General features: G+C 45.7%; 1 protein-coding gene and 1 pseudogene across 1 annotated transcript in view; both read left to right on the top strand.

The window, feature by feature from the left end:
• LOC124622023 (RNA-binding protein MEX3B) overlaps positions 1–14,402 on the top strand; it is a 143,533-nt gene that overhangs the window by 113,351 nt on the left and 15,780 nt on the right. The window contains exon 2 of the mRNA XM_047147576.1: positions 14,147–14,400. Coding sequence (XP_047003532.1) covers positions 14,147–14,400 — 254 coding nt within the window. The remainder of the gene's footprint in view (positions 1–14,146; positions 14,401–14,402) is intronic.
• LOC124623207 lies at positions 391–508 on the top strand (annotated as a pseudogene).

The raw sequence follows: 14,402 nt of genomic DNA, 5'->3' as shown, positions 1-14,402 counted from the left end.
ACCAATGATCCATCATGAGGAGAAAGACGGCTGCGGTCAGGTGGCGCTCGATGAGAGTTTGGATCGGCCGTGAGGCCAGCCGAGGTGGTCCGTGCAGTTGTTCCCGCTCCTGCCTAGTAAGCGGTCGATCCCGGATTCCAATCCCGGTCCGTTACAGATTTCTCTCGTCGCCACCAATTCTGCGTAATGTGCCGATGTAGCTGACACTAGTGATAGCTTTCCTATCCACCTTCAATTTACATATTGAGACGGCTTAAGCTCTATCGTACATATTTATGATCTCACTTTGTTCATTGCGTTAGAGCCACATCTTCGGCGATACGTCAGTGTATAAATAAGAACAAGATCCTGCTTTGGTTAAAATTTAGTTGAATTGTGTGAGGTAGGAAAGGCAACGGCCTTGCCGCAGTGGATACACCGGTTCCCGTGAGATCACCGAAGTTAAGCGCTGTCGGGCGTGGTCGGCACTTGGATGGGTGACCATCCAGGTCGCCATGCGCTGTTGCCATTTTTCGGGGTGCACTCAGCCTCGTGATGCCAATTGAGGAGCTACTCGACCGAATAGTAGCGGCTTCGGTCAAGAATACCATCTTACGACCGGGAGAGCGGTGTGCTGACCCCACGCCCCTCCTATCCGCATCCTCCACTGAGGATGACACGGCGGTCGGATGGTTCCGGTAGGCCACACGTGGCCTGAAGACGGAGTGTATGAGGTAGGAAAACTGTGTACCCACATCTACTTCGTAACTTGAAAGCGATAATCAGTACACGACCCACCGTTCTCTGTCCAGTAGTAATAAAAATGTTCGGCCGTCAGAGAGGTTGGTGGGCAAGTTAAAATACGGCACAATTTAGGGAAAATCATTGCGGTAACGGAAGCCTGGAATAGATCGAATTGATTCAATGTCTAACGGATTCCATTCCTAATAACTATTAACTGTTCAGCATTAGAGATCGAATGATTTCTGATATTGCATTTCAACTCTGTGCGCTTGTCCATCTCGGCATGAGCAAGCCTCTCCATTTCGACGTAACTACTGCTACCAGTTTACTTCATTAAAGCCGTGCTCTCCTTCCGCAATTTTAGCACCCCAAATTCACGACTGATTCATTGCTGCCTTCTGTGCCGCCCAAAAACTTTTTTTCCCCCGAAAATTTTTCTGCTTTTGCTGTTCAATCTGTTCACCTATAGAGAACTGAGACTTGGACGATATAGGCTCCACTTAAAATAGAGAGACTTCCTAACACGTGCAATTTATTCGCTGTTAAAATTCTTTCAGGAAAGCTTTCCTTTCCAGTCTAACAGAATCAGTCTATTTTCATCGAGCTATTTCCTAATTCAACTCCTGATTTAATTGTACTGAGGTAGATTTACATTTCCAATCGGAGTAATAGTTCAAAAAATGGTTCAAATGGCTCTGAGTATTATGGGACTTTGTCTGAGGTCATCAGTCCCCTAAAACTTAGAACTACTTAAACCTAACTAACCTCGAGGACATCACACACATCCATGCCCGAGGCAGGATTAGAACGTGCGACCGTAGCGGTCACGCGATTTCAAACTGAAGCGCTTAGAACCGCACGGCCACACCGGCCGGCAATAGTTCATAAATGTACATGTCCACGAAATGTCTAGTCCTGTTAGCCTCTACCAGATCGCTGTAGTTTGGTTACATGGCGTGAGTCGAACGAGCTGACGATGTCTGCAGGCCAAATTGCTATGAGAAAAACCAGATACGTAGGTCACATTTTATATTAAAGCCTAACGTGATTTACGAATCAATTCAAAATTCAGATGCTTGGCTAACTATAACGGGTCGCGACTTTTCCGTGCTTGCTGCACATTGGGAAGCTGACAGCTCTACCAGTAGATGGTGTTACTTGAACCGGTTTCGATTTACAGTTTCTGCTGAACCATTCGCTCTACAGTAGTACGTGACTCCATAACGTAGTTTCCCTTTTACATTTTTTGGCCTTTTCCCTTTTATCGTTCAGACTTTCCTGAGATGATACACTATCGGAATGGACCACATTTGAAACAAGGGACTGATGACCTTTCTATTTGGTCCCTTCAACCCCAACCAACCATAACGTAGTTAGGTGGATGCCTTCTTGCGTGAGTGAATAGTGGTAAGTCTGTGGTCGCAGGCACTATTTCGCTCCCCCTAGAATTCCTTTCATGTGCCGAGCGCTCAACTTGTAATATTGACGGACATTTACACAGAGTTATCGGTGGCATTCCGTTCCATATTTTCCGATTTTGGACAAGTTTTGGGCACGCGTGGAAAACTTTACTGCCGCGACAGTGGCTGCGTACCATGTTAGCGCCGTGCGTTAGTGCGTGGTGTAGGTGCGGTGCCGAGAATAAATCCGACCTTTCTGTGGGCGGCGGCAGAGCCCTCGAGACAGCCATCTGTCTGAGCCGCGGCATTCCAAAGATAGCCGCGCCTCGATCCAGGAAACGCCCCGGCGTCGCATCATTGTGCGCCTCCAAGTGACGAGAGGGCGTGGCCACAGCACACGCGCGTTCGCAGAAGCCTGCTGGCTACATCGCTCGTATTTGTGTGCGTGCGGGCACGAAACTGTCAGCGTGAGTACACAGCAAACCGCTTCAGTCACGGAACTGCAGAGAAGCGTGTTTTGTTATTACCAGTAGCTTTGGAAAGATGAACGGAAATGAACTGCTCAAAAGAATTAGGGGAACACAACTTTGTGTGTGTGTGTGTGTGTGTGTGTGTGTGTGTGTGTGTGTGTGTGTGTATTCACTGAGAAGTTACTGACGACTGGGTGGTTGTTGTGGTCTTCAGTCGAGAGACTGGTTGGATGCAGCTCTCCACGCAACTCTTATCCAGTGCAAGCTTCATCTCCAAGCACTACTGCAACCTAGGCCCGCCTGCTTACCTGGATGGGAACGTGCTTGCCTCCCATGCACTGGGCCTGGGTTAGATTCCCGGCCGGGAATTTGTTACCGAATTATACCTTTACATTTCACAAATTGATTAAATTACATCCTACATCGTTTATGTAAAAAGAAATTTTCGACGCGTGTTCAAAACGAAATGGAAAGACCCACTCGACCCATCATCCCTGACTACTGCGTCTCCACACACGAACACTGCCATAATCTTGCGTCAGAGAAAATGTAGACCACTCTGTGAATAACTCGTTTCCCCAGTAACAAAGCTGTCGGTTGATACGGAAACGGCAGAACCTGAAAGAGTAGTGCGAGATGTTGCCGCGTCAGCAGGGACAGGGACAGTCTGGGTCCTAACCTTCCTTCCTCGTAGCCTCTCCATTATGGTCTGATAGGACGCAGCAGTTCCAGTAGCCCATCAGAGATGCGGTACTCAGGCAGTATCAGTACCACGCCGCATCACAGATACCGCCAGATATTGCTCTTGACGTGGGGTTGCAATGCGTTCCAACTTGCCTACTGTTGCATATTCACAACCTATGGATGACACACGGCGAAGCATTGGCATCTGCAGCGAAAGGACGAAGTCCATTTTTGATCGAACAGCTCGACCTTGCAAGTTGCACTTAAAGATGTCGCATTGCACGCGCTTGGTTGAATACAACATTCACAAATAACTGGCATGTCTCGGCCTGCCTCAGCAGAGTAAACTGGGACACCTGTACTTCTGAGTGAGTGTGGATTTGAAATCGTCTGCAGCATAACCAACCTCTCCACCAGCACACGATTAATAGCGTGCGTTGTGCCTTCTTCCTCACCCCCCACCCGCGTCAAAGCAAGGTTATTAAAAACACGTAGGAACACACCAGCTAAAACTTGCAGGTATTTTTACAAATACATTACAGACGTCGGGTAACTGTAGCGATGCCACCGCCTGAAGCTGTTAATTCCACATTGCGGTGAACGGGGAACAAACGACTGTTTTGATCAAACGTTGGCGAGGCCTTTTAAGGTACCTGATTGCAGATCATAGACATGGTGGTAACAAGCAAATAATACTATTTCTAGTTTATTGAAGAAAACCGTGAAACCGGTTTTACTGTTGTCGTTCTCTTAAATTTACCCACCTAATCCTCGGTTTTCTTCTCTAGTACCACATTTCGAGCCGGCCGTAGTGGCCGTGCGGTTCTAGGCGCTACAGTCTGGAACCGAGCGACCGCTACGGTCGCAGGTTCGAATCCTGCCTCGGGCATGGATGTGTGTGACGTCCTTGCGTTAGTTAAGTTTAATTAGTTCAAAGTTCTAGGCGACTGATGACCTCAGAAGTTAAGTCGCATAGTGCTCAGAACCATTTGAACCATTTGAATCACATTTCGAAATTTTCTATTCTGTTGTTCTCAGAACTGCTTATGGTCTGTGTTTCACTTTCTTTAAAGGCTCACTCCAGAGAAATACCTTCAGAAAGAAAGAAAGAAAGAAAGAGAGAGAGAGAGAGAGAGAGAGAGAGAGAGAGAGAGACGCCACGAATACTAACAAGTTAGCGAAACATTAGTATCTTTCTGTTTGTGCTATACCCCCGAAATATGCATGTCGTCATCGTAAGGCGTTAAGAGATACAGATGAAGAGACGGCGGAGGCAGCGGAGCGCTCGCCAGGCGAGAACAAAGATGTGAATGGCGCCAGAGTTGAAAGACACGCTCCAAGGTGAGCTGTGTTGTGGTTTGCTGAGTCCTGAAGGGCATCGCTAGGACGTCGGCCTGCAGCGCCTCCTTGGCCTCCGCCGCCTTTCTCCCTCGTGCCCGCGTCTGCGCTGTGACGTCACCACCTCTTCGTTGCTCGAACGTGTCTGCGGCACTTATTCGAGTTCATTACCAGCAGTTTCCGAAAACGTGTCGTGCCTTGGTCACATCTTGTGGCCGTCGATTACGCAAATCGCTCGAAAAGTTGCATACAAGTATAAATAGCCGGAAGAAGTATGAAATGAATACAGAGGACAGAAAATACATCCGTGAAACGTGCAGATTTCACCGGTTAGTACACACTGAAACGCCAAAGAAAGTGGTATAGGTATGCGTATTCAAATACACAGATATGTAAACAGACAGAATACGGCGCTGCGGTCGGCAACGCCTATATAAGACAAAGTGTCTGACGCAATTGGTAGATCGGTTACTGCATCTGCGATGGCAGGTTATCAAGATTTGAGTGAGTTTGAACACGGAGTTAGTCGGCGCACGAGCGATGCGACACAGCATCTCCGAGGCAGCGATGAAGTGATTTCCCGTACAACCATTTCTTCAGGAATCCGGTAAAACACCAAATCTCAGACATCGCTAAGGCTGGAAAAAGATCCTGCAAGAACGGGACCAACGACGGCTGCAATTCAATGTGACAGAAGTGCAAACCTCCCGCAAATTGCTGCAGATTTCAATGCTGGGCCATCAAAAAGTGTCAGCTGCGAACCATTTAATGAAAAATCATCGATATGGGCTTTCGGAGCTGAATGCCCACTCGTGTACCCTTAGTGACTGCACGACACAAAGCTTTACCTCGCCCGGGGCTCTCAATACTGACATTGGGCTGTCTATGACTGGAAACATGTAGCCTAGTCGGAGTAGTCTCGGTTCAAATTGTATCGAGCGGATGGACCTGTACGTGTATGGAGACAACCTCATGAATCAGTATTCCCTGCAGGTCAAAAGGGGACTGTTAAAGCTGGTGGAGGCACTGTAATGGTGTGGAGCGTGTGCAGTTGGAGTGATAAAGGACCACCGTTACGTCTGGAAAAGACTCTAGTGACACGTACGTTAGCATCTTGTCTGATGACTTGCATCCGTTCATGTCCATTGTGTATTCAGACTGACTTGAGTAATTCCACCAGGATAATGACACCTCCCCCCCCCCCCCCCACACACACACGTCAATAATTGCTCCAGAGTGATTCCAGGAACACTTGTCAGAGTTTAAACGCTTCCGCTGGCCACCAAACTCCCCCAGAAATGAACATTTACGGATTTATGGGCAGCCTTGCTGGATTCATGGTGTCTGTTCCCTCCAGTACTACTTTGGACATTAGTCCAGCCCATACCACGTCGTGTTGCAGCAAGTCTGTGCTCCCGGGGGCCTTGAGCGATATTAGGCAGGCGTACCAGTTTCTTTGGCTCTTCAGTATAATTCAGTTTACGTTAGTTGAATTCCACTGTCGCGTCCATAACCCAGGCTCATAGACAGGTGTGGTTCCATGATTTGGTTCGAAGAGCAAAAGGGGAGGGGGCTGTGTGGTTAAATCATGTTAAGGTCTCCTTCGCCGCCCCCCCCCCTCTACTAGTAGTACTCTCCTCCTCCTCCCCCCCCCCCCCCTTTCCTTTAACATCATTCTGTTACATGTTCCGTAGATGACCCTTTTATCGAAATGTCGGACGAAGACGAGGGTACGTATTCATGATTTGCGTTAACATTAATGAACAGTTATTTAGCCCCCCCTCCATTGTATTGGCTACTGACTTCACTGTTGTCCAGGACAGACGATTTTTAGGTCAGATTCAAAACTGCTTTGCTACCTGTGAGACATTTTATATTATTGGGCAAACGATTGAAGATTTTTGTGCCGTATATTGAATTCCTTTGAGGGAGTGACAGCTTTAATAAAAGTAATTTCCTTCCGCTAATGATATAGGTATGGAATAACTTATTTTAAAACTGTGATGCGTCATTTGTGACGAATTTCAATAGCGAATACGAGGTGCTATCCATAATTTTCGGGATTGGTGCTACCATCTGTTGAAAATCTTATCTTTGGACTAATGGTCACATCACACTTGAAGTAGTTTCCATCCGCACGTACACACCGGTCCCAGCAGCACTTCTGCCACTTGTCAAACGTTTTCTGGAAGTCCATTTCTTTGAGGGTTATCACTGCCAGCGTTGCTTCTTGAATCCTCTCTCGAGTGTCGAACCGACGGCCATTCAACTTAAGTTTCAATTTGGGAATAACGCGAAGTCGCAAGGCGCCAAATCGGGCGAGTACGGTGGGTGGGGTACAACCGCCATTTTTGACAAAATGGTCCTGACGAGCAAGGACGGAGCGCGTTGTGATGCAGCAGCCAGTTCCCTTGACGCGAAAGTTGGGGCCTTCGTCGCCGCAAGTTTTCACGGAGCCGTCGCAAAACGTCACAGTAGTACGCGGAATTCACTGTTCGGTTGGGTGGGACAAATTCTTTGTGCACAATTCCCTTGGTATGAAAGAAAACGATGATCGTGCTCTTCACTTTGCTCTTCACTTTGCTCTTCACTTTGCTCTTCACTTTGCTCTTCACTTTGCTCTTCACTTTGCTCTTCACTTTGCTCTTCACTTTGCTCTTCACTTTGCTCTTCACTTTGCTCTTCACTTTGCTCTTCACTTTGCTCTTCACTTTGCTCTTCACTTTGCTCTTCACTTTGCTCTTCACTTTGCTCTTCACTTTGCTCTTCACTTTGCTCTTCACTTTGCTCTTCACTTTGCTCTTCACTTTGCTCTTCACTTTGCTCTTCACTTTGCTCTTCACTTTGCTCTTCACTTTGCTCTTCACTTTGCTCTTCACTTTGCTCTTCACTTTGCTCTTCACTTTGCTCTTCACTTTGCTCTTCACTTTGCTCTTCACTTTGCTCTTCACTTTGCTCTTCACTTTGCTCTTCACTTTGCTCTTCACTTTGCTCTTCACTTTGCTCTTCACTTTGCTCTTCACTTTGCTCTTCACTTTGCTCTTCACTTTGCTCTTCACTTTGCTCTTCACTTTGCTCTTCACTTTGCTCTTCACTTTGCTCTTCACTTTGCTCTTCGCTGTCTCGCCTCTTTGGGTCTTGGACAGCCCAGGCTCTCCACTGGGACGATTGTTGCTTTGTCTCTGGGTCATAACCGTAAATCCAGCTCTCGTCGCCGGTGGTACCCCGTGACAAGAATGTTGGATCAGATGTGGTCTGACGAAGGTCCGTGCACACTACGCTGTGCCTTCTGATCGCCAGTCAAGATCCTTGGCACAAATTTTGCGGCAACACGATGCATGCCCAATTCATCAGTCAACATTCATTGATATGTCCCATAACCAATACACATTTCATCCGCAAGGTCTGGAATGGTTCGACGTCGATCTGCAAGAACCAATTACTGAAGTTTGGCACCAATGTCTGGCGTTGTGCGGCTAACGGGCCTTCCAGTGTGAGCATCATCTTCGAAGTCTGTACGGCCGGCCCTGAACCGAGCATGCCACTCAAAACACGCGTACGGCTCATGCTGTGTCCCCCAAACACTTGTCGAATCAATGCAAGGGTCTCCGTAGCATTTCGCACAGAATTTGATACACACCCGCTGTTCTGTTTCCATCGTAAAATCGTCACACACTAAACACGGAGTATTACAGAAGTCACTGTGAACACGCAACACGCGGTCCAGCTGAATGGCACTCCGCTATCTGACTCATCAGATATGCAGCTCTCGCCACCTACCGAACTAGATGCAAAGGTTTACTACTCCTACTTTGCAGATGGCAGCACCAGCCCCGAAAATTTTGGATTCCACCACGTATATGTATTGTGACGGCGCAGTTAAAATGCTTAGCTCCTTGAATGGGTACCTACATGACGTCAGTAGACGAACACACCTTATTCTTGACACTCGCTTTTGTGCAATGCGAATTTTTTTCATTAAGTGACGAACGCCACAAAATTATTCCATAAGGCGTTATTAAGTGGAGATATGAAACTGCTTCAGGAGAATCGATTCGTTTGTTTCCGAGATTAGCGGGTAACACGAAGAGCAAAAGTAGCTCAACTTGTTCGAGAAGCTCACTGACTTTCTCATGGGCTACATCGATTGTTGGTAAGACTTAGAAAAACACACTATAATTATTCCTGTTCAAAGATTATGGATAATCCATTTTCTGATAACCACTTTATAATTCTTCGGAAAACGTCATTTACCATATCTTCTTTTGCTTTGTCTCTGATGAGCCAAAACATTATGACCACCTACTTCCGATTGTGCGTGCCGTGAATTCGACAATACTTGATCGGTTTCCAGACATATGCGCACACTCCCAATTTATGGGCGGTCGGTTTGTGGGCGCGGAGATGGCGTCCGATGGCGTACCAGTTGGGTTTCATCGGATTCATGTAAACGGAATCTGATGGCAAAGACATCAACGTGAGTCTACTGTCATACTCCTCAAGCCATTGTAGCGCGGCTGTGGCTTTCTGACACGAACAGTTATTCTACTGGGAGATGCCGTCGTTGTTGAGGACGTTCGTCTGGGTGACGGCGTATCTGCACGCGGCCATCGACATGGTTTAACAGTAAACGGGATCCATCCAATCAGGCGACACCGCGGTCCAATCTCGACCATCCCGTGCCCACAGTAATAATGTTGTTGAGTCAACACGAGAACACATCGCAGTCCTCTGCTGCGGAACGCCATTTTCGCCAAGCTAGTCTTGTCGTCATATCTGCCACAGATAGCTCCTATCGTGTTTTAGAGAATGGGCAAGCCTCCGACCCGTATGTGGTGCGAATGCCCAACTTGTCGTCGCCTGCTCGTGGTTTCAGCATTGTTCAACCACTTCCCGTAGATGCTCACGGCAGTGACACGCGAACAGCTGACCAGCTTTGCCATTTCAGAGATCCTTCCCCCCCCCTCTCCCCCCCCCCCCCCCTCTCCCATACACCAGAGGACAACAGTCTGGCTTAAGTCTACGGATATTCGCATTTGCGCCACTCAACGTGCCCTCAGCGCCAGTGTTCATAATGTACAAATTCTACTTGCTGAAAGGGGGAGTTAGCACAAAATTGAACCTTTTTAGACGCCTCTTGCGATTTCTTCCCAGTCACTAAAATTTTCTGATCTGCCATCCTTGTTTGAATTATTACGTCCTCAGGTATTATGTTAAGTATGTTTCAAACTACCTATTCGTAAAGCCGTATATTCCATAAAAGTTGTTTTTCCAAGGAAGTAACGTGACCTGCAGAGTCAAAAATGCCTTCAAAGATAACAAAAATATCAACTGGCGATGTATTATTATTGAAGGCTTGTACTATTTGACGAGTCAGTGTGGAAACTGCTTTCTAAGTCCAGCAAACCTTCTGGAACCTGAACTTCGATATACTAGGTTATTTCTACTTACGCGTGAGACTAAATGTCGAGTACATTAGTCTCGCTAATACTTTTAAAGATGTCAGTAATGAAATGGACTGTAATTGTTCGTCACTTGCCTTCTGAAGAGGTTTCAAATGGCTCTGAGCACTATGGGACTTAACTTCTGAGGTCATCAGTACCCTAGAACTTAGAACTACTGAAACCTAACCAACCTAAGGGCGTCACACACATACATGTCCGAGGCAGGATTCGAACCTGCGACCGTAGCGGTCGCGCGGTTCCAGACTGTAGCGCCTAGAACCGCTTTGCCACTCCGGCCGGCTCAGAAGAGGTTTAACAATTGATATTGTACCCTGTTTGGAAAAACCCCTAAGATAATAATCTTTCATCCCAGAAAAATGTAGTATGGCCCATTCAGATGAAAAACTGCGCACTACCACTGTACACGTCTGAATGATAAACTATTCAAACTCTAAGGCCGTCGTTACTCACTTCTCTGGCTAAATGGCTAAAGCCAGAGGCCAGTAAATTACGATGGTGGTTTGAAAAGTTCTCAGAACAGAATAGGAAAAAGTACTTCAAACACTGAAACTTGATTTTTCAATGTAGTCTCGTTGTAGATTAATGCACTTGGTTCAAGGATGTTGCAGTGCCTTGATACCACCTCGAGAAAGAGTTTACTCCAGGCCTGCAAAATAGTTGTCAACTCCGGCCATCAATTCCTCGTTTGAAGTGAATCTTCGTCCACCAAGAAAAATTTTCAGTTTTGGGCAGTCTGACGGAGACATATCAGGTGAATAAGGCGGGTGTGCCAACAGTTCATACCTTAGATCGTGTAATTTTGCCATGGCGACGACACATGCGATTTTGATCGAGCGTCAAGAGTAGCGGCTCCCGTCTTGCAGATCATTTTTTTTTTTTTCATTTCTAATTGTTCAGTTAAAATGTCATATACCCTTTCAGATGACATGTGGCAAATGTGAGCAATTTCACGCACTTTCAATCGGTGATCCTCCATGACCGTTTTGTGCACTTTTGCATTGATTTCTGGAGTGGTGACGGATCTTGGCCGACCACCGCGCGGATCATCTAACCCCTTCCGACCAAATTTAAATTCATTTGTCCCCTTGGCAACAGTTTAATATGGAGGAACAGAGTCCCCCAGTGTGTTCTGGAAATCGGCATGAATGTCTTTTACTTTCATACCTTTCTTTAGGACGTACGTAATCACTGGTCGAATCTTTATTTTTTTTTCAGTCTTCGCAAATCATTAAGCGGGAACAAAAGAGCCACGTCACCGCCAGCTCTTTTCGAAGAGTACTGACATGGCACGTGTTTACAGGCTACAGTCCAATGAATATCACTTGAACAACTTGTGGCGTTAGCGCTGACCTCTCGTGGTGGTTTCAAGAACTTCCCAAACCACCCTCCTAAAAAACAGTTATATATAATTCAAGGTCTGATAGGGACACGAGTAACGCAGAGAAACAAAATATCGATATAATAGGACCAAAACACACATTTCGATGCTGTTTGTACTCCCTATATTTCCTCCTGCTTCAAATTAATCTAAACAAAATTTTTTCTACTAACGTGGTTGTGTGGTATAACCATTCAGTCTTTAAAGTGCAGGTGTGGCATTACAATCAAAGGTTCAAAGCAAAGTTCAAACGAATAATACGAACACACCACTGAAGTACGATGCTCTTTTGAAGATAGGTTATGACATTGGTGTGGCAATGTCATCTTTGAAAATTCAGTTAGTGCAGCATTTGATACCGCATTGCTTGGATGTACAAGTGTTGTACAATGTGGAAAATGTGGCTTCAGTCAGATTTGCATGCTCCGTTTTGCTTTGACTATATTATTAAAATCCGACACCAGCACTTTGAATATCTGTGCAACACCATAAAATCAGTAACGAAAAATTTGAAGGTAGTGCATTTATTTCAAACAGAGGGATAGATTTTGGTGCTGTCCTGAGCGTTAAAGGTCATAAACTCATTAGTGGAGGAACTTCCCGTTTCTGTCTTTACTATGCTCAATTTCTGGTCGTTCGCGGGTTTTGCCTTTAGACTGAGTACCTGTGTTGCATTTGTTATTGGCAGCAGGTGTGGGCGACTTTCCGTATTATATATAATTTTCTGCATTGAAGACTAGGTACACTGTGCCATACCCAAAGTAGTTTGAGGTACATTGCAATTACGTTGTGTGCTCATTACGAAGTGTAATTCTGGCCATCTAGAATACATTCCAAAAATGCATTTATTTTGGCAAATACAGAGAACTACCCAAACTTCAGCACTCGAGGCATCAATAAAATAGTTTATTTTGCCTAAGGAAAATTAATGTGTTACTGATAGAAAGATTGTTCTCAGAAACAATGTAAGATCCGTTTTATCATACTGATTTTTGTCTTGTTGGAGCATTATCTAATGTGCTAATCCTGAAGCAATTGTCTTGTTTCATGCAACATCTATCGCTCGTTCATATTTACATGCTTCACAGCTAGTTCTCAACTATATACAGAGTTCCGTTCACTTGAGTACGTTATTGACAGATGCGTGAAAAGTAAATGAAGTGTTCATCCAACATCTGCGGTTAGCAAGGCAAATACTGCATTCCAGTGTCTTGAGAGTAATATGTCAGCAGTCTGTTTGCAGTTGCCCTCAACAAACATCTTTGAATCATTCACCGTATGATACTTACTTAACGTCTGTCAACATCATGGATTATACCCTGAGGTGACAAGTAATGGGGTACCTCTGAATACTGTTGGATCTCCTTTTGCCCGACATAGTGTAGCAACTTGACGTGGCATGGTCTCAACAAGGTGTTGGAAGTCCCCTTCAGAAATATAGAGCCATTCTGCCTTTGCAGCCGTCTGTAATTGTGAGTGTGGCCAGTGCAGTATTTTTTACACAAACTGACCTCTAGATTACGTCCCATAAATGTTCAGTGGTGTTCACGTCAGGTGATCAGGGTGGCCAAACCGTTCACTCCAATTGTCCAGCATGGTCTTTAAACCATTGATGAACAGCTGGGTCCCAGTGAAATGGTGAATTGTCATCCATAAAAATTCCATCTTTGTTTGAGAACATGAAGTCCACGAATGGCTGAGAAAGGTCTCCTACTACCTGAACATAACCATTTCTAGTCAGTGATTGGTTCAGTTGGACTCAGTAGATTCCGTGTAAACACGGACCAAACCATTATGGAGCCACCATCAGCTTCACAGTGGCTTGTTGACAACTTGGATCATCGTCTCGTGGGATCTACACCACACTTGAGCCCTACTTCGAGCTCTTGCCAATTGATGTTGGGACTCGTATGCCGGGCCACAGTTTTCCATGTAGGATTCAACTGCAGTCGTGGTTACGTTCATAACATTTCCCAAAATTGATTTCTGCTGTTATTTCATGTAATGTTGCGTGTCTTACCACCGACAAATCTAGGCTAATGCCAGTGCTCTGTTACGTGAAGACTGTTGGCCATTACTAATTCCTGAAATTTGGTAGTCTCGGCGCACTACGCTGTGGATCTCAGAATATTGAATTCTCTAATGATTTCCAAAATGTAATGTCAAATGTATCTACCTCCGACCACCATTCCGCATTAAAAGTCTGCTAATTCCTATCGTGCAGCCATAACAGTGTTGGAGGGCACTGCTGTTATACCATGTGTGCATAGTACTACTGCCACCTGCATATGTGCGTATTGCTGTCCCGTGAGTCTCGTCACCTTAGTGCATTTTGTGAACATATAAACTAGAAGATTTGTATTTAAAGATGGTGAATTGAAGATGTTTGGCATAGCCTTAATGTACCTTATTGGCAGTTACCTGAAATGAAATGTCCTATCAGCTGAGTCTTAAAACATTATGCTTATTATGAACTAAGTATGAATATTACTTGAAACATGCTGAGTGCATGGTTCCACATATACATATCAAAAGTAAAGGTAAAAAATTTCTTCTCAGCAGTTTTGTACACTTGGCCATATTTAGGTGACACTTCCGAATATTCTGTAGATATATTTAGCGATATCAATTTTAGTAGGAAGTTGTTAGAGCTGATGCTTGAAGGATTGTGTTGTTCTGTATGTGCAGGGTGCAAGATCAAGGCGCTGCGGGCCAAGACGAACACTTACATCAAGACACCTGTGAGGGGCGAAGAACCGGTGTTTGTTGTGACTGGCCGCAAGGAGGACGTGGCCAAAGCAAAGAGGGAGATCCTGTCTGCAGCAGAACACTTCTCGCAGATTCGTGCTTCGCGCAAGAGTAATCTTGGGGGCGGTGGGGGTGGGTCTGGCTCTGCACCCCCAGGACCCCCTGCTGCTGTGCCTGGGCATGTCACTATACAGGT

Source organism: Schistocerca americana, chromosome 7, assembly GCF_021461395.2.
Source record: "Schistocerca americana isolate TAMUIC-IGC-003095 chromosome 7, iqSchAmer2.1, whole genome shotgun sequence".
NCBI lineage: Eukaryota > Metazoa > Arthropoda > Insecta > Orthoptera > Acrididae > Schistocerca > Schistocerca americana.
Note: the sequence above shows the minus strand (reverse complement) of the source record. Positions and strands in the feature narration are given on the sequence as shown.